This window comes from Clarias gariepinus, chromosome 2 (genome assembly GCF_024256425.1).
Source record: "Clarias gariepinus isolate MV-2021 ecotype Netherlands chromosome 2, CGAR_prim_01v2, whole genome shotgun sequence".
Taxonomy (NCBI): domain Eukaryota; kingdom Metazoa; phylum Chordata; class Actinopteri; order Siluriformes; family Clariidae; genus Clarias; species Clarias gariepinus.
Genome location: NC_071101.1, coordinates 23,522,660 through 23,543,844, shown reverse-complemented (window position 1 = coordinate 23,543,844; position 21,185 = coordinate 23,522,660). Strand labels below are relative to the sequence as shown.

Below are 21,185 nucleotides of genomic sequence, written 5' to 3'. Positions count from 1 at the left end.
TCTGAACATCATCTGTGCTTTCTGACTCCCCTGACTCTGCCTCAAACTCTGCATTTTCATCTTTCTTATTTGACAACTTATTATCCGAGTTTTCACCAACAATTTGCAGCAAAATTCTCTCTGCCTCTGAAAGTGACTCCCTTCCTGCTTACGATAATCAAAATCTTGGTAATAATTACAACTGTCCACTAAGGAGGACATTTTTTAAATGCTCACTTATGATGGAAAAACATTCATATATTACATTAGAAAATTCATTAGTGTCTTTTAGAGATTCATGTAAAATAAAACAACAACATTTTAAGATAAAATTTTATCAATAAAAAAGTTTAAGCACTACTTTTTTTTCTTTCCATAAAATGTCCTGGTGGTGATAGATGCCATTTTCCTAAAGGAGGAAGAGGAAGTTCCCAAAGCCCCACCCCTATAAATCTGGTATCATTTAAAAGTCCTGAATGTCCTCTTTAAAGCACAAGAGGAGTCAATTAGGTAGCATGCAGGATATGGGAGATATTCAAGTTTACAAATGTCCTCTAGAGAGGACAAATTTTAACTGCCGGTAGTCAAGAGGATATGCATACAGTCCTACAAAAAGGACATTATGCATATAAATTCTCATAGACATGATAAATGAGACCGTTAACAACCTCAGCAATACAACTTATACTGCAGACTACATGTAAACATAAGACAAAATGATCAGCACATGTTAGAAACATAAGAAACTTACAAATACGCTGTCAGTCCTCTTTAATTCTGGGACATCACAGGCTCTTGGTAAAACAGAAGAACTGGGCAATTCTACAATCACTGTATCTGCATCACTGTGTGTCCTGGACAAACAAATATAATCAAATATATTTTGTTATACAGCAATGTTCCATCTCTGATCAAGTTTAACATGTGGGGACACCAACTTTTTTTACCCACTTCACTGATACTACTCATTCTTAACTTGTTGCAAGAAAACTGTATGTTAAGTTTTGCTGTTTTTGTTTTAGAGGAAAATTAAACAGTATGAAAGAGATAGGATATAAAAATATATTAAAACATAACTGCTAATCAAGTTGAATTGCAAAAATTATCAATAAATATAACAAAAAAAAAACAAGTATTGCGATGTATGTCGTTGTAATATGTAAAAAATATTTGAATGACTGTGATATGACAACATTGTTTATTCGAGCCCCACCTCCGCCAGAGACAACAAGCACCATAAACACAGGAGTTTGGTTCTGCTTTATCTGACAGTAGCCTGTAATTCAGTAAGCTCAATTTATTTAAAGGTGTGTTTCTTTTTTCATAGACTTTTGTGACTTTTCATAAATTCAGTTTATAAAATAACAAAACCAATGTAATAGTATATGTTTATTTTAAGTAATGTTTTATATTAAAAGAAAAACAAACCTTTAATTAAATTAAGTTAGCTGTATTACAGGCCACTGTCAGACAAAGAGCAACCAAACTGACGTGCGCTTTACAGTGTGTATCGGCGGCGTCATCTCCAGCAGGAGCAGGAAAGAAGGTTGTTGGCACAGGTTTTACGCCCGATGCCCTTCCTGACGCAACCCTCCCATTTTATCCGGGCTTGGATAAAATGGGAGGGTCCAGTGCTGGACCTGCATCCAGTGGCTGGGGGGTTTGGGCACTGGCTGGGAATCGAACCCGAGCCTTCCTCATGGCAGGGGAAACACCTACCACTGAGCCACCAGTGTTTACCACGGATGTCTTTGTAAACAGTGAATGTCAGGCTGGGAGCTCGGGAACATCTAAAGAAACAAAACTGTCTGAATTTCCCTTTAAATCCTCCTGTTCAGGTTAACAGAAATAGTCTGGGTTGTCCCTCTAAAATAATAATAATAAATTTACCAAAGATTGTTCTTTACACATCTTTTGTAAGTCAAGTATGTCCTGCTTGAGGGGAGTTTGGACCTCATCATCTAGGACCTGGGAGGGTATGATGGGACAAACACTTGATGTTTCTTTTGCCTGAAATAAAAATTTAATGCACAACTGTAGTCCTATAAATAATTTAGTTTTACTTTGCAGCTTCACATGCTTTAGGAAGTGTATAGTGGACATGATATATGATTTTATTTGAGACAATTTAATTGTCTGTCTAAAAGGTATGTAGACAATAGTTTTGTAAATATGTTCATATAATCAAAAAAAACTAAATATATTTTACATATGAACAAATGTTTCTTATCAATACGACGTGAACGACTTAACCGCAATATTATACAGACTTATGTGTGCAATGATTTAGGCTACTTCAATTTCCATGCATGAAATAAGAAAAAAAAAAGTTAATTAAAGATAAGATCAAATAATGAAATTAAAAATCACCTTCAGTCCAGCTGAGTGTCTCTTGGCACATTCATCATGATGCTTTCTCAGTCTTGTGATGCAACGTTCAAACCTGCTAATCCTTTTGTTGGCTTGATCTGGTCTGTGCCAAAGGCAAAATAAAATCATTAATTAATATAAAACATGATAACGTGATTTTTTCCCCTCTCTTTTGAGTCACGAATACGACAAAATAAACAGTTAATGCTCACCAACGCGCTGATTCAGTAACGCAGACATTAACGTTACCTCTAAACTTTAATTATGAATATGACACGTGCATAAAACAAACCGCCCTGCGCTCTGAGGTAACGTTTAGACAGACGTGTCTTTAGGTTAAACCCTTTAAATAGACCCATTACAGTCCGGTCAGACTGCAACATTTATGTAAAGAACATGTACATTGCTGTGTAAAACTATGACTTTACAGAATAATGAAGCAAATCCGAACGTAAATTACCACACAAAACACGCGTGTTAGTTAACCCTGGCCATAACCGTTATCACCTAAAACTAGCGCGGCTAATTGCCTAATTAATACCCTAATTAGAAGCAGTATTTCACCCTGTACGACTATAAACAGAATTCAAATTTACCATACTATTCATTTTTTACTACAAGCCTTACCTTAATTTATCCATGATGAGTCCGTTTAGTCCGAATAACTCGGAAAAGTTTCTCGCGCGTCATCGGCGTCGTCATCTTCAAATGGCTGTAATTGATTTCTGTGAACTTTAATTAGTCGGACCCAAACTTGTTAAGAACTAAGATGGCGGAACTTGCGTGTGTGATTGCAGACGGGAGAGGAAGTCTATGGCCCTATGGAGTTAATTATGTGCCAAAATTTAACAAACAAACACAATCTGCTTTGCAAAGAAAAAAACGACTTTCTCACAAATGCAGCGTGTGGCAAACAAACACAATCTGCTTTGCAAAGAAAAAAAATCGACTTTCTCACAAATGCACCCTCCGTATTTTCTCACAAATGCAATGGAGCAACTTCCTCTTCCAAAACAGCAGATGGCGCTATCGGTCAATTTACTCTATTCTCCCGAGACCTCAAACAAAGTGTTTATATGGTTTACCCTTATGTCCCAGAGGAATATGAGTGGGGAACAGTTTTGAGGTGTCCATTATATATTCAGACAGCCAGAGATATTAACAATCCACTATCTTTAGGATAGAGCCCTGTAGGGGAATACAGTTATATCAAACCACAGTTGCATTTTAATGAACTATTGAATTATTAACTATAATTAGTGATCATATCTACATTTAAATAATCTGTGTCTGTAGTACAATCATACATTGTAGACAGCTGTTGTACCGCGAGGTGTAGATACAGTAAGATGCAAGAATCATTGTATTAGCATGAAACTTATGAAACTTTTTACAATCTGGTCTGTAAGAGAATTCTGTCTGTAATTCAGTATGAATTATAATTTTAATATTATATTATAATAATTATAATATTTCCCCCCTCATAACTTTGTTAAAGATTATTTAAGTGTAGATATGATCACTAATTATAAAAGATTTTCATGCATCATGTCGCATACGTCTGGTATGGATATAAAAAGCCAATGGCAGTTCTTTCAGCCTTCAATAGTTCATTAAAATGCAACTGTGGTTTGATATAACTGTATTCCCCTACTGGGCTCTATCCTAAAGATAGTGGATTGTTAATATCTCTGGCTGTCTGAATATATAATGGACACCTCAAAACTGTTCCCCACTCATATTCCTCTGGGACATAAGGGTAAACCATATAAACACCTTGTTTGAGGTCTCGGGAGAATAGAGTAAATTGACCGATAGCGCCATCTGCTGTTTTGGAAGAGGAAGTTGCTCCATTGCATTTGTGTGAAAGTCGATTTTTTTTTTCTTTGCAAAGCAGATTGTGTTTGTTTGCCAGACGCTGCATTTGTGAGAAAGTCGTTTTTTTCTTTGCAAAGCAGATTGTGTCTGTTTGTTAAATTTTGGCACATAATTAACTCCATAGGTAGAGAGAGGGTAGGGGAGGTCGCGGTGGGGACTCGGTATACGGAAGCTTATTGCATTCACAAAAAAAAAAAAAAAATTACGGGACTTATGTCATAATTATGACTTAATATCTCATAATTATGACTTACTATCTCATAATTATGAGATCCTGATCTCATAATTATGACTTACTAACTCATAATTATGAGATAATGTCTCATAATTATGACTTACTATCTCATAATTATGAGATCCTGATACTGGTATGATACTGGTATTAATGTCATTGGGTAATTTGGATAATATTATCATTAGTATGTCAACACTGCACAGGTATCTAAAGTGCTTATGACTGTTCAGGAAGAAAAGCACATTCTGTCCTCTTCGAAGTGGCTCTCTTCATTCAGGAGAAGCTAAACCTGTAACGATGCGGGTCTTACAAGGGGCAGAACAACGCATAATTACCAATATTCTGAACGGGCATGTCCGCAGAAAAGAAAGACAAACAGACAGAAAAGTGTGCTGCTTAGAGACAGAGGCAAAGCCCCAGCCTCTCCCTGTCTGAGACGCCGGCGAGAGTGAGAGAGAGAGAGGGAGTGGCACGCATCAGTCCAGCGCGCGCACTCAGATTAAGTACAGTATGAAAGTACAAAAAACGACACAAACCCCCCCCCTCTCTCTTATAAATCCTCGGTAAGGGCGAACGTTTTTTTAGTTTCCCGAGCACCATCCGTTCTCGCGTAGACGGCGGGGCTCTGTTCATTTTGTGTTTTCAGTTTTAATTTTGTTTCCTTTTAAGTTCCTAATTAATAATCCCTGGCTATCTCCAAACGATAAGGTCTTCCCGTGTGTATCATAAGCACTCTCACAACAACTCCTATTTCATTCATCCCCTCTAAAGCCCAGCGTAAGGGCTCTTATACACATCATAACATTTCGTGGTGCGGCTCTCCATACCGCCCCATGTAACAAAACCGATATGGAATGCTTCATGGATACAAAATCATCCATTTAATATGCATCCAAGCTGGCTTTGTGGTATCTCAGAGAATCATCTGGCACCTAGTAAAAATTCTGGATCATCGTTTACGAGCAAAAGGATGCAGTAACTTTCGTTTCCGATGTCATGCGCTAAAATGCCCCCTTTCACAAACTGCCTCTACTTATCTCATAATTATGAGATAGTAAGTCATAATTATGAGATAATTATCTCATAATTATTATCTCATAATTATAAGATATTAAGTCATAATTATGAGATATTAAGTCATAATTATGAGATAATTATCTCATAATTATGAGATAATATCTCATAATTCTGAGTTAGTAAGTCATAATTATGAGATCAGAATCTCATAATTATGAGATATTAAGTCATAATTATGACATAATTCCTGAGATTTTTTTTCTTTTGTGAATGCAATGCACTTCCGTATAAATGCTATGCTAAAAACAAAATTTAAATTGATTTAAATCAATTTAAACTATAGATTTTATGGACACCAAATGTAATATTGTTTTTATATTTAATAACATTTAGTGTCTTTATGAACCAAAATGAAAAAATCAACAGAATAAGGGAAAAAAAAACTCAATTTAAAAGTTTTCTGTTAAATTGTTTTACCCAGACTTTTCAAATCTATTACACTAAAACCATATTAATACATGACTTGATTTTAAAACTGACACAGGCACTGCAGAACACCTGTACACACTGACTAGTGAGACTGTGATGACTAGTAGCCTCTTGCCTCCTGTAAACAAGTCGACACATTCCCACTCACAAGTAGTCTGATACACAAGCCAAATACTGTCACTATGCTGAAACCAAAATGCCTGCAGCAATGTGGATCTCTCTTAAAAGCACTTAATGTGAAAATGCTTAGGCCCGGTGCTTAGCTTAAGCCAGTCCTAGGCCTTAGTTAAATTAAGTTATTTAACTAAGGCCTAACTAACTTCTACAAGAATGAAGAAAACATTACTGGTATGTATCTTGACACAGAACTATGACACTAACATATTTTAAGATGTCAGAGCAAGATATTTTCAGTTGAGACAGCTCAAACATGCATTTTAGTCTGGGACTAGCTTAAAAGAAATAGCATTGCAACAGTTGAGTTAAAGTCCAGAGCTCATCTGTGGGAGACTGATAAAAATCATACAGAAAACAATCAGGATTCTTCTTCTTTGTCTTTCGGCTGTTCCCTTTCAGGGGTCGCCACAGCGGGTCATTTGCCTCCATCTAACTCTATTCTCTGCATCCTCTTCTCTCACACGAACTAACTTCATGTCCTCTCTCACTGCATCCATAAATCTCCTCTTTGGTCTTCCTCTAGACCTCCTGCCTGGCAGTTCAAACCTCAGCATCCTTCTACCAATATATTCACCATCTCTCCTCTGAACATGTCCAAACCAACCTTAATCTGGCCTCTCTGACTTTATCTCCAAAACATCTAACGTGGGTTGTCCCTCTGATAAACTCATTCTTGATCCTATCCATCCTTGTCACTCCCAAAGAGAACCTCAACATCTTCAGCTCTGCTACCTCTAATTCTGCCTCCTGTCTTTTTTTTTTCAGCGCCACTGTCTCTAAGCCTTAGAGCATTGCTGGTCTCACCACTGTCCTGTACACCTTTCCTTTCATTCTCGCTGATGCTCTTTTATCACACAACACACCTGACACTTTTCTCCACCTATTCCAACCTGCCTGTACTCGCCTCCTCACCTCCTTTCCACACTTACCATTTCTCTGGTGAGTGTGAAAAGGAGGTAAGGAGGCGGGTACAGGACACAAATCTCTGGACCGTTAACCCTAAGCACGTAAAGTCCTGCACCTACTTTACCTCTGCTCCCTGTAGCCTTACCGTTCCACTTAGGTTCCTCTCATTCACATACATGTATTTCGTCTAAGCTTCATTCCTCTGCTCTCCAATTTTTCCTTTACCCGTTTCCTGCTCTAGCTACAAAGCACAATGTCATCTAAAAACATTTTAATCCATGGAGACTCCTGTCTAACCTTATCTGTCATCCTGTCCATCACCAGAGCAAACAAAAAGGGGCTTAGAGCCGATCCTTCATGCAGACCCACCTCCACCATGAACTCTTCTGTCACACCTACAGTACATATTACCAGTCTTACAGCTCTTATACATGTCCTGCACCACTCTAACATATTTCTTTGCCACTCCAGACTTCCTCATACAACACCACAGCTCCTCTCTTGGCACCCTGTCATATGCTTTCTCTAAATCTACAAAGACACAAAGCAACTCCGTCCCATGTTACCTTCTCTGTACTTATCCATCAGCATCGTCAAAGCAAATACTGCATCTGTTGTACTCTTTCTAGGCATGAAACCATATTGCTGCTCACAAATGGTCACCTCTGCCCGTAACCTAGCTGCCACTACTCTTTCCCACAGCCTAATTGTATGGCTCATCAGCTTTATTCCCCTGTAGTTGCCACAGCTCTGCACATCTCCCTTGTTCTTAAAAATCGGCACCAAAACACTTCTCCTCCATTCCTTTGGGATTCTCTCACTCTCCAAAATCTTGTTGAACAAACTAGTTAGAAACTCTACTGCCACCTCTCCCAAGCACTTCCATACCTCCACAGGTATGTCATCAGTACCAACAGCCTTTCCACTCTTCATCTTCTTCAATGCCTTCCTCACTTCACTCTTACTAATATTTGCTCCTGTACTTCCTTGTTTCACCACCAAGTCTCCTTGTCCACTTTGCCTTTTCCTGATGATACACCAAGTACCTGTCTCCCTGATCACATTGGCTGTAGTTGTCCCAGTCAACTGAAAGCACCTCCTGACCACCCATAGCCTGTCTCAACTCCTCCCTAAAGATTACTTTGTCCTCTGCTCTGCCTTTGTCCTCTTCCTCACCACCAGGGTCATTTTACACACCACCATTCTGTGTTGTCTCGCTACACGCTCCCCTACTTATACTTTGCAGTCACTGATCTCTTTCAGATTACAACGTTGACACAAGATGTAGTCTACCTGAGTGCTTCTGCCTCCACTCTTATGTCACTCTGTGTTCCTGCCTCTTTTGGAAGAAAGTATTCAATACTGCCATTTCCATCTTCTTTGCAAAGTCCACCACCATCTGTCCTTCTACATTCCTGTCCTGGAGACCAAACCAGCTCATCACATTTTCATCACCTTTGTTATTTCATACGAAACCAGAACCTGTGCAAAAATCCCTTTATAAATCAGTCAGGGGAAGATTGTGTCAACATGCATATATTAAAATAAAGTCGATCTCATTCAGTTCTGCTGGCCAAATAATATTTTGACTGTTTTAAACAATTCAAATTAAAGTAAATTCATGAAGGTTGTGATAAGGTGTTAGCTATTTTAGTGTAAAAACATATAAGGCCTATATTTATTGCAGTGTGAATATAATTGACTCTGCATATCACATTTTTTCAAGTTGTATAGTCTTCAAAGACAGTAGTATTTTTCATAATGTTGTGGAGGTGCCTTCACACATCAATAACACTTCCATGCAGCTGCGATTGTACAGTAAGCTATTATAATTAGTCCTTGTATTCATTGATAACGGACAAGGGACCACAGAATCTAGAAGTATTCACCTTAATATCGAAGTGTGGAATATAGATCATTGTTCTCACAAAAAAGTATGTTCTCATAACATGAGATGTGCAGTTTAGAATAAAGATGAATTATTGTGCACCTATAACACTCCTTGCTGTCATTAAAAGAGGAAAAGTGATCAAGCTTATCCACTAAAGTATGTATAGACTCTATCTAAATATATAATCATATCTAAATTCAATAATTAATTTGATTTAACCTCTGTGTAACAACTTTATGTAATTTTAGTGCTTATCTATATTAATGAGAGTGAAATATTTAATTAAAAAATGTATATCGACATGAAAACAGTTGCTTACAAATTGTTTACTTCATTACTTTACTTCATCTTTATTATTAGATAACAGTATTGTTTAAGGGAAATTGGCTGGTATCTAAATATTCTATTAGTCATTGTCAAAGAAAATGCATTTTTTATATTTTATTTGTGGTATAAAAAAAGGGATGAATGCAAACATACACAGACCCATTGATTATGTCAGAGATCACAGAAAATCTATATCACAGAAGAAACACCTAAGATATTACTTTTGGATATGTTCAAACATGTCAGACCAAAAAAAAAAAAAAGAAAAACTCACACACACAGTATTTCCAAAGTTGACCATAGGAAAAACACTGCTCTCTGAAACACACTTTATACACACACATACACACACAATTTTTGTCCGGTTAACCTAACCCATGAGGAACTAGAGGCATTTCTTGGAAAACACTGCCACCTATGTTAAAATGGCCATTTCTATTATTTTCAATTGATGCTGGTGGGGACACAAAATCAGGTCCCCACAGGTTTGGTGTGCAAACAGGTCCAAGTCCCCACCGGGATATAAAAACAAGTACACACACACAGTTGACATGACAAATATTTAGGACCCAAGCTGACATCAGCCCCATTACGTCATATTGTGTAAAGCGTGCAAGTTGTGCGGTGCGCCCGGGCAGAGATGGCTTTTTGTATAATGTCACTCAGGTTTTTCTTACAATGCCCCAAAGTTATGGAATAGCCTTCCAAAAAGTGTTCGGGACTCAAAAAAAAAAAAAGTGTTCGGGAAAAAAAAGCTATTTATTTAGCCCAGCATTTTTGTAAATAGATTAGCCTTAGGTAAAGGAGCAGATCTGAGGGACTCATGGACGTAGAGTATTATGGTGAACTGGTATGTGTGGATGTTCTCTTCCCCACTCTCATTGATCACTCAGGTTTGTTGACGGTAAAGTGATTGGTTGCTTTACATCTCAGGGAGCCTTCATGCCTGTGTTTTCTTCTGGCTCTCCCTTTTAGTTATGCTGTTATAGTTAGTCCTGCCGGAGTCCCTGCTTGCACTCTGCACTAAATATACATTACATGACTGCGACCATACCTAACTGTTATCTTTCCTTTTTTGCCCTCTCTCTTTTTTTCTCTCTACACGTGTCGTTCCTGAGCTGCCAGTGATCCAGACTCTCTCTGCCCTCTGAACCTGCCTGACTCATCCTGGTGCCCCACTTTTGGTTAAAGATCTCGTCACATGGATGCCCCGTGTGTCTCTTGGGATGCGTCTGGTGTCTGGGGACGGTTTTACTCTACTATGAAGACGGTTCTGGCCTCAACTGATGATGACGGCTGTTTCTCTGAGGACTTGGCTGCAGTCGTTCAATAGTTCAGGACTGGAATTTCCTACAAGTCTACCTGAACCTCCATATTAACATCAATTAACATCTGTTAATAACTGCTATACTGAACTGCCAGCCACCTAACACACAGTATGAATGCAGATCAATTCCTGCTTTCTGTTTCACCCAAATGAGGATAGGTTTCCTGCTGAGTTTTTCCTTGCCACTGTTGCCCTCTGCTTGCTCACCAGGGACAAACTGACCATTTTGATTCACATTCCATACAAACTTATTAAAAATAATTCCTTTGTTTGTGTAAAGCTGCTTTGCGACAATGACAATTGTTTAAAGCGCTATACAAATAAAATTGAATTGAATTGAATTTTTGTAGGTCTTAACACACTTAAAAGACAAACAGGTTGTTTGGTGTGCCCGGGTGGCGATGCCACTTGGTGGTGCTTGGGCCCGCTTGCAACTATATTTTATAATTTGCTTTATCTGTTCACTTTTGCTTAAACAGTGATGGATGGTGCGATCTGACACTGATGTACCTCAATCTTGACATTGACATTTAGGCATTTGGCAGACACTCTTATTCAGAGCGACTTAAATTTTTATCTCATTATACATCTGAGCAGGTGACGGTTAAGGGCCTTGCTCAAGGGCCCAACAGTGGCAACTTGGTGGTTGTGGGGTTTGAACCTGGGATCTTCCGAACCGTAGTCCAATGCCTTAACCACTGAGCTACCCCTGGCCCCTGGGATCTTGGAGTTCACCTTTAATCGCTTTAAAGGTTGTCATTGCCTATGTGATTACCATTTGTGTTATCCTTCTGTTTAATTTGATGTTAATTCTTTCTTCTTGTAGCCACATTCTCTGAGGTTGCGTATAGTCTCAAAAGAGGCCTAATTAATCGGTGACAATCCAGAGCCCAGGCCAGGGAGCAGATAAACAGGCTAAACCAGTGGTTCTCAAACATTTTCTTTTATTCCCAACTTAAGAGGGTGGGATAATTTTCAAGCCCCACTTATCAACAAAATGATAACGAAAACGGCCAGGTGTACTATTTATTGAAATATCAATTTCTAAACCAATAAGATCAAATAACACCAAGTTCAAACAGATAAAATACACGTGCAATTGTTATAACAGACTTACTTTGTCACTTATCTAGAGCTTTCTTTCAAAGAAGTCGAGTGGCTTATTAACGTGACTGGGGTGTGTTGTGTATTCCTACATTGTTGGGTCTCATGCTGTCTGCTGCCAGCGTATTAAGACACAAAACACACACAGGTCTCTCCTCTGCCCCACCATCCCCACCATGAATCCAAGCGCAACATAGGCTTCATCATGTTTTCCTTACAACTTTTTGGTTGATTAGGGTGATAGTGCTGAAAAATAACACCGGGTCAGTAGCGTACTGTATGTAGTGAGCGTAATAATGTCAATGGATACAATTATACATGTTATACATGCCTTAAATTATACATGTTTAAAAGCATAAACACCATTGTTCATACGGCGCAACGAATAATTTAGGGATCACCACAAAACACCGCACACCAACAAAAAGCGTGGAACGACATGATCTTCCTTTCTGTTCAGCGCCTGAAGGATCAAAAAGCAACTTTGTTGCCACCCTGGAAAAATAGAAATGCCAGACCAGTACTGCCTGATTAAATATTAATTTTTAACAAAAATACAGAAACATCAGCATACACATTTGAATAAATATAACACATTACATATATAATACCGAATGTTTCTTTATATATTGTTCCTCTGCAATTAACATGCCGACGTTAAACCGGTATTGTTGCACTATGGTTCCACTTTTTCTCTGATGTTATTTTAATTTACTTGTATTAATGATCCATTTCTTTGCATGTGAATGTTTAGTTTCGAGTGTCCGATCTTTATTGTCAATAAAGACAAGCATGAATTAGAATAGGTACTTTCCTATTATTTTCCACTAATTCACACCCGTTCATTGCGCCCCATTTGTCATGTCTGTATTCCCCACTAGTGGGGCGCGCCCCACACTTTGAGAACCACTGGGCTAAACCAACCGTCTGCTAGCTGCCTAGAGTCGTCACTCAGGGTCCACTATATTGAGACTGTGTCTGTTCCCCAAGCTAAACAAAAATTTAGAAAGACTCAAAGCCTCTTTTAATAATTTTATTAATATAGAGACAAAACATTTAAAACACACTGAATATACAGCCAGCACCTCTGATCTGAAGCTAGGACTGTTAAATATTACTGTAGATCTCTCGCATCTAAAACAGTTAATGAAACTATCACAGACCAGGAGATTGATATGTTATTTTTAATCTAAACCTGAATTAAAGAGAACAAGTATGTACTGTAGCTCTAAATAAAGCTGGTCCTCCTGAATACAGCTACATACTGTATAAGTATAAGAAATATAACCATAATTCCACAGTCTGAAGCTAACTCAGACCACTGTCTTGTATCAATTAAAGTGTGTTATAGTAATAATGTACGCACAGTGCCACGCTACCACATTAAACGTACCTTCACCTCAAGTACCACACAGAGCTTTATCAATAATCAATAATCTCCCAGAGTTACCAACTTTCATTGGATCGCCATCTGACTCCACAGAACTACTGAATAAATAGCCGCTTAGATATCAGGCGACTGAATATTTAGAGTCAACATTTCGTTATACCTTTAAAACAAACCGCTCGGAAATTAGAACGCAAATGGCGTTTAACTAAATTGCTAGTATTCCAAATAGCATGGAGGGAGAGCATCCTGAATTTTAAAAAAGCTCTCAGTGATGCTAGATCATTGCATCTCTCCACTCTTATTGAAAATAACAAAAATAATCCTAGATTTTTATTGAATATTAATATTAAATTAACTAGAAACAAGACCGCTGCAAAAATCTCAACATACAGTAGTGAGGACTTCATGATCTTTTTCAAAAACAAGATCATAAATATTCGGAAAAAAATTCAGGTTTTGAAACCAGACAATTTAAGTAATACAGATGATAAAGTAACCTCACCACATCAGAACCTAGAATACTTTAAACCCTTGAAGAAAGTAAACTAATTTTACTCATCTCTTTTTTTAAAATCGTCAATCTATGTGTTAAAAAAACTGGAGAATTCTGGAAAAGATAGTAGCAGAGCAACTATGTTCATATCTACATAGGAATGGCTTAACCAAACTCCAAACAGGGTTGCATCACTATACTTGTGTTACTCAACCTCAGTGCAGCTTTTGACACTATTGATTATAGCATTCTTCACAGATTAGAAAATGTAGTAGGATTGGCCATCCTGTGGCTCAGGTCCTTTTTGACTGATCGTTATCAGTTTGTAGATCTAAATAGTGATTATTCTGCATGTTCTTAAGTGGCGTTTGGTGTTCCACGGGGTTCCATTTTAGGCCCACAGCTTTTTTCTCTTTACATGCTTACTCTGGGCAGCATAATTCGTATAGTTTTCATTGTTAGGCTAATGACAAACAGTTATACGTCTCAGCAAAACCAGATGAGAAAAAACAGCTTACTAAAGTTGAGCAATGTGTGCAGGACATAAGAGATTGGATGTTAACTAACTTCCTTCTGCTTAATCCTGATAAGACAGAAGTTCTAGTCATAGGACCAGCTAGTCATAGAAGCAGCTTGAAGCAAGCTTTCTGATCACACTGTAACTTTAAATGACCTTTCTGTTTAAGTGCAACAGTAAAAGACGTGTGTGATCATAGATTCCAGCCTTTCATTTAAAGCTTATATAGATAATATTACCAGGATAGCATTCTTTCACCTCAGAAATATTGCCAAGATAAGAAATATATTGTCACTAAATGATGCAAAAAAACTAGTTCATGCGTTTCTCACATCTAGGTTGGACTATTGTAATACCTTACTGTCTGGTTGTTCAACCAGGTGTATAAACAAGCTTCAGTTAGTCCAAAATGCTGCAGCAAGAGTTCTCACTAGAACCAGAAGAAACAAACACATCACCCCTAACTTATCCACAATGCATTGGCTCCCTGTGAAAATTCGCATAGATTTTAAATGCTACTATTGACGTATAAAGGATTAAATGGTCTCGCGCCACAGTAATCTGAGTGAACTGCTCTGCTTGTGTCTTACGATCCGCCACGTCTACTTTGATCAAAGGATGCAGGCTGGTGTCAGTACCACGTATTATGAAAACTACAGCAGGGGGCAGGACTTTTTCTCCCAAAGCCCCAAAGTTATGGAAGTTATAGTCTTCCAGTTAATATTCGGGCCTCAGACACAGTCTCAGTGTTTAGGTCTAGGCTAAAAAACTATTTATTTTGCCAAGCATCTTTGTAAATAGATTTGGGTTCCCTGTTGAGTCTGGTTCCCCTCGAGGTTCCTATTTACCATCTCAGAGTTTTTCCTTGCCACTGTCGCCGTTGTCCTCAGCTTGCTTATCAAGGACAGTCATATGATTTTGATTCATAGTAACTTAAATTATTCTTTTGCAGTGATGTATTATCGTGATGGCCTTTGCTCTATGAGTTGATTTTTGCTTGGATAGCTTCACCTTCCCTGTTTATTTGTATATTTTAATTTCCAAAAATGCCCACATTTTGCTTTGTGTCACAAGGGACATAATATTATTGTGTGCGTGTACTAAACCAAATTACCTTTAAACAATATTAAAATGGGATTGTTGAAAGACATAAATGTGTAAGAAGACGATGAAATAGATGTTATCATATATGTCCGATTGACCCTCCTGCCACTGAACAAGGGGTCAGAGGGAGCAGCCTGTGGACATTTATAGTGACCAATCAAAGGAGACATCATCCACTGTTCTAATCTCCTAACTCTCAAAACATGAGTGTGTATGCACTCAAAAAGTTTTGAGACAATTGTATATGCTGTATACCTGCATATACCCTGCACTACACCACTGATAAAACAAAAAAAAAAAAAGGAATTTGTAATTATTCAATTAGTTTTTCATCAGGTTACTCTTAGTTGAGTAATTTTCTGCTGTGTTTCTAGTACACTACTACTTAAAAGTTTGAGATCACTCTCTAACTCCAAGGTCGTTCGTGATTTTTATTTCTTTCTACATTGTAAAACAATGCTGAAGGCGTCCAAAATATACAATAATCTCCTTTGAACAGTTGATATTGAGATGTGTCTGCTATTTATGATCTTATGAAGCCTTTATAATAGCTCTAATCTAAGTTGCTGTTAGTTGGTGATCTTTGAGGATGGTAACTTTAAATGAACTACGTGCTGGTCTTACCTTCCTGGGATGGTCTTCATGAGAGCCAAACAAAAACAGATATTTGCAAGCGATCCCAAAATTTTGAGCGGTAGTGTATGTGTGTGTCTGTACAGAAATATTAAATCAGAACTGGATATAATTAAGTTTAAGAATTTATTCAAGCCATTAAACTAACAAAGTAGCCTTATACCCTTCAGGAAGCAAAGGGCCAGGATTTCAGGGTACCCTGCACATTGTGCTTTGGTAACAAAGATATTTCGTAAGCCTTTCTTTAAAACCCTCAAGTTCGTATAAAAACTACAGCTCAGTTCTCTGTCTGGTAAGCTATGACACAGTAAAGGTGTAGCAGATGAGGAGCTCTATAGTTGAGCAAGCTAAACCGTAACACTAGAGAGCTGACACTGTGGTTGTTACGTTATAGTACGCTGCCCTGCCTCTGAGTAAATCAACACAACACAAGAGTAACCAAGCAGTGATCTTTATTAACCATTAGCACTGTATAATTAAATAAAAACATTCAATATTATTACTCTCCTGTTGATGAGTTTGTAATGGAAAATGATTCAAATGACCAGCACTCCTTCTTAATAAATTTATATTGCACTACAGTCCTCTAACCAAAACACAGCAGAGTATAGCTTAACCTTAAAATATATGAGTGTGGCTAACTGGATGTGCCAGTGCCAGAATGACATTACAAAAATGTGATATGAATGTGAATTAGTGCTACACTCATCTAAACCATTTATACTGTATTTAAAAAAAAAAGGACATTAGCTCCTCCTTGGAAGAGCAGTGACCTTGCTATATCTCTCAATAGTGATACACACACATGTGGATGGAAAGACACATCACTGCTTTGGTTATGTCGGTGTTCCGCTGGTTGGCACATGCTGTCAGTATGATAAAGTAGGCGTGATCACCAAAGAGCTCCATACTGTCAGATGTCCTTTGTAGGAAGCTTGGCAAAATGTCTATATGCAACAAACGACCTAACCAAAAAGCTTAGGATTTAAAAAGAAAAACAATGGGGTAGGGTGGGGGTAGAGAAACACCCTTCACATTTGGATGGTTAACACCACTCATGTTGGCTGAGCTGCGAAGTTGACACACCAGTTGTTTTCATCTTCTTTTCCCATCTTGTGCTAGCCAACCTGCCACTATGTAGAGACAATAAACAAAGAGAATAATGAGCAAGTGAGCTTAACTACACAGCTTGTTCAGCTTTAATGTCATTTCACATTTACCCTAAGTCCACCGCCCCCCGATGGTGATGTGCTCATCGCCTGCTTTTCAATCTCCTCTTGTTTCTTTTTTTTTCTTTCCACGGCTTCTGGGTTTTTGACACCCCTGTGTGTGCTCTTAACAACAAAAGCAACAAAAACGAGAACATTTACACATCTTATATAGTAAGAAAACCTCAGGAAACCTTTTCCCTCACAACCATTTCTGTGTCATATGCGTACAACCGCTTTTTAAAAATAAATTTAAAAAAAGGTAAATCAGTATGTTATACAAGCTGGTGCCTGAGTGTACTGTGCTCATCAGAAGCATGCTGAGAACGTGGGATTAAGGAGAGCATTCCTTTTGTGTGAAGAATCACTTGAGTTTTTAAATCTGTGTTGTTAAAATATGTTACTATTATTATTCATCTTCACTTCAAATTAGACGCTATAGAAAAATTGCAGCAATGTCACGCACCCTGAATGCACAGAGGTCAAAGTGTGGAAATGGGGGAAACAAAACAAAATGGCACTTTACTTACCGGGCTGCTTTAGCAGCTCGACGAGCGGCACGTGTTGAACATCTCTAAAGGGCCCACAGTGTATATGAGGGGCAAACCAAAATCAATTTCAAGCCTTCTAATAAAATGTGATAAATGGAATAACCTGATATGATGTTTTATATGTCAAAAGGGCGTCAAATGGTCAAGACAGAAATAAGGGTGCAGGTTTGATCCTCCTTCATTCTTAAAACACATTCACTACAATGTGGTTATATGACCAGTAATGGTTTCAAATGAAACTAGATGTCAGAAGAAATGGATTTAATGAATAAGTGGGAGATATTTAGAGAATCAACAGAATCAGCCCAGAAGCTCAAAAAAAAAAAAAAACGAATGGAAAAAGACAGGAGACTGCAAGAATCAGCAGGAGAGGAATCACCAGGGTTGTAGAGATTTAAAAACACCCTGTCTGTTGTTTGCAACTAGTCTCAGAGCTGAAAGTAATCTGCTTTTGCTGTTATAAACTGAATCAGTAATAAGGCTGTTACCTCTTTATGACGTTTCTCTGCAGCTTCTGCCAGCTGTCGCCTTCTAGTTTCCTGCAAAGATAGAAAAAATCTTATGAAACGTGAGTATGGACATATGGAGTTTATCTAGTAGAATGGGGTTCATCTAGTTTAATCTCTATCATGCCAAGAAGGGCAGGATATATACACCAATCAGCCAACAGTTTTGTCAACAGTATCTGACAAAAGGAAGCTGATACAGAAGGCCAGCTCAATTCTGGGGATTCCCCTGGACACTGTACAGAAGATGGGAGAAAGGAGGATGGTAGCTAAGCTATCATCATTGCTAGAAAATGACTCTCAATGCCTGTATGACACAGTTTCATCTCTGAGCAGCTCCTTTAGTGACAGACTGTTACATCCTGTAAGTGTCTGAAGGAGCGATATTGAAAGTCTTTTCTCCCTGCTGCTATTAGACTACAATCAGAGCTGCTCCCAGTGAACCAGTCACCATAATGCAAAGTTATTACTACTATACTGTGGTTATAATATCTAAAAAAAATTTGCAATAGCAACTTTGCACAAACACCAGTTCAAACTCTGCAATATCACCTAGTGCAATTCATTTAAAAATGTAACTGTTGTATTTCTTTCTTTTTCTTTTGTATTTATACATTGTACTGTCCCTACTATATTTTTTTATTGCTGCTGTTACATAAAAAAGTGTCCACTGTAAGGAAAATAAATGTATTTCTTATCTTATTCAAACCACTGCCTGCTGACATGAATAGCATTGATTATCCCGACATATAAAGGTGTGGGATAAAGTAGATGTGTTGGAAACAAAAAGAAATGGACAAGCGTAAAGATCTGAGTGATTTTATATTAAGATGGCTAGACGAATGGGTTAGAGCAATCTACAGTATTAACAATTTATAAATAATAAAAAATAATGTCCTGATCTTATTATATATTTTTTTCTTTTTCCAGATTCCAGTACAATTCTAAACGTACATTAAATACTTCGTCCCACAACACAGGATGCTGTGCTTCCTACCAATGTGTGTACCAAATATGTGAAAAGTTTTGAGAGCACCAACTATTGGATTAGAGAGCAACTGCAACATTTTACCACTTCCAATGCGACAATTTATAAATTAAAATAAATGTAAAAGAAAATCAATTTGGTAGTCAGTGTGGCAATTTATGAAGTGCCACACAAAAGAATTATGATACATAACTTAATATGTCCACAGAACATGCCTGCAATGGACACATGAGTGGAAAACTGAGTTGTGAAAGAAGGTGGCCTGGTTTTGATTATTTAAATCTTCTTTATTGTGATATAAACGGCTGGGTGCAAGTGCATCGAGGGAACATGACAAAGAGTTCACGGTGTACGCTTGGCCTACAAATTCCCCAAAACATAATCTGACTGAGCATCTCTGGGAAGTGCTAGATAAACAAGTCAGACTCATGACTTGCAACTTCCGTATCTCCTGCTCATACTGTAGATCAGGGGTGTCGAACTGGATCCTGAAAGGGCTGGTCTGGATGCGGGATTAAGCGGGTGTGGATTCTTCTTGGCTGGAAAGAAAGCCCGCACTCAGACAGGTCCTTTCTGAAACCAGGTTGACCCCTTATTATACAGAATCTGAGCTGGATTGGGGACAAGGAGGGGACTTGCACAATATTAGTCAGGTGGTTTTAATGTTTTGGCTGATTTGTGTATGGCGCACGTAGGGGGCATTTGTATTGGGAAAACATAAAACTGGTAGAAAACAGGTAATTTCCAATAGTATAATATTTTTTTTCAGGAGTGGAAAAATCTGAAATTATATTGTCAAATTAAAAAATAAATACAATTTTATCAGTGATGTCAACTGATGACTATGCTAAGCTTTTACTTGCCTGTAAATAAAAACATAATGAGAGTTTTATTTTAATAAACTGTATCATAATTCTGATGTACAGTACTTACAGGATCAGGAGTGACTACGACGTCGTCGGCGGCTCCACCCAGGCAGGGCAGACACATCCCCATCCTGTACGCGCAGCACAGGGGCAAACAGTCCAGAAAAAAAGTTTTAAACAGCTCCCAAGCTTAATGACAACACCTGGCTAAACACCGTATATCGACACCAACTACTGCAGCGCGCGACCGTCACTGAAAATACATTCGGCTGTGCGACAAATATGCGTATAAACCTGTAAACTCGCTAGGAATGCTAGCTCGCTAACTCTAACGCTCGCCTCGGGTATTTAATGTAAACATAAGCTGCAGCTAGGGGAATATATTACACACTAAAAGCCAAATAATTCCCACCAAACCTCTTCTTCATGCGATATGACATCTGGCAAAATAATTAATAAAAAAAATAGTATCCGACCTCGTTTAGTATATAGTATGATCTTGTACGAACTTAAACCCGACCATAAGCAGGCTGTAACGATCAGCTGTCAGCGTGTCACTGGTTACTGTATGCGGCCCGTTATATCCTTCGGTCTGTTACTCAGCAGCGCCACACAGCGACACGGAGAAGCACAGCGGCTTTATAAAATAAACACACACTGTACGCCCCAAACCGCGCCCTTTACAGTGTGCTAGCTTGAGAGATTTATCTTTTCAGGTAAATTATTATCCAAAGCACTGATAATTTTGCCATTATGCCCTAAACAGGGGTACTGTTGAAAAGATGTACGATGTACTTCTCAATTTTTAGTGAAGAGTAAATATGGCAGTTAAGACACAAGGATTTGTCAGAATTGTTAATAATTTTTTTACCCCCGTTGTTTTGTAAAATTGCTCTTGATGTAAGTTATTCAAAATGAAGGATTTAATAAACTTAACAAAATAAATGAAGCTTTTCAGTGCTCCAGGTCAGACCCAATGTCTGTGAAAGTGTTATAATACTGAATATGTGTAGTTGGTATTGTTATAATAATATATACATACATTTATATATGCATGTATAACAGAAAGTCTGTTTTGCCTCCCGCCAGTGTTTGGATGGCCGGTGTAGCGGGCGTCCCCCTCACCGTGTAACCTTAGGCAACTTTTATGCCCTACTGTGGGTGTGTCATGTAACAATGTAATGTAATGTGCCTGTGTAACAATAGGCAGCTCAAGCTACAGGCAGAAT

General features: G+C 38.1%; 1 protein-coding gene across 2 annotated transcripts; it reads right to left on the bottom strand.

Annotated features, from left to right (window-relative positions):
• Positions 1-16,191: 16,191 nt before the first annotated feature.
• Positions 16,192-20,506, bottom strand: svip (small VCP interacting protein). Of its 2 annotated transcripts, XM_053485709.1 has the most exons (6): positions 20,374-20,506; positions 20,024-20,087; positions 18,085-18,135; positions 17,576-17,619; positions 17,058-17,171; positions 16,955-16,970 (listed from the first exon to the last, which is right to left on the bottom strand). In XM_053485709.1, the coding sequence occupies exons 1-5, from the start codon at positions 20,394-20,396 to the stop codon at positions 17,090-17,092; spliced, it is 264 nt and encodes an 87-aa protein (XP_053341684.1). In that variant the 5' UTR covers positions 20,397-20,506; the 3' UTR covers positions 16,955-16,970; positions 17,058-17,089. The 2 variants fall into 2 exon arrangements, with proteins under 2 accessions (XP_053341676.1, XP_053341684.1); XM_053485701.1 differs by lacking the exon at positions 17,576-17,619 and having other exon boundaries at positions 16,192-16,970.
• Between the last annotated feature and the right edge of the window lie 679 nt (positions 20,507-21,185).

Bases quoted from the DNA above. Each gene is read 5' to 3' on its own strand.
- svip (XM_053485701.1), bottom strand. From the start codon at position 20,396: ATGTCATATCGCATGAAGAAGAG. The intron at 20,088-20,373 runs GTTTGGTGGGAA...CTGCGCGTACAG, and splicing joins TCATATCGCATGAAGAAGAG to GATGGGGATGTGTCTGCCCT. The intron at 17,172-18,084 runs GTAACAGCCTTA...TTTGTTGTTAAG, and splicing joins CAGAGAAACGTCATAAAGAG to AGCACACACAGGGGTGTCAA.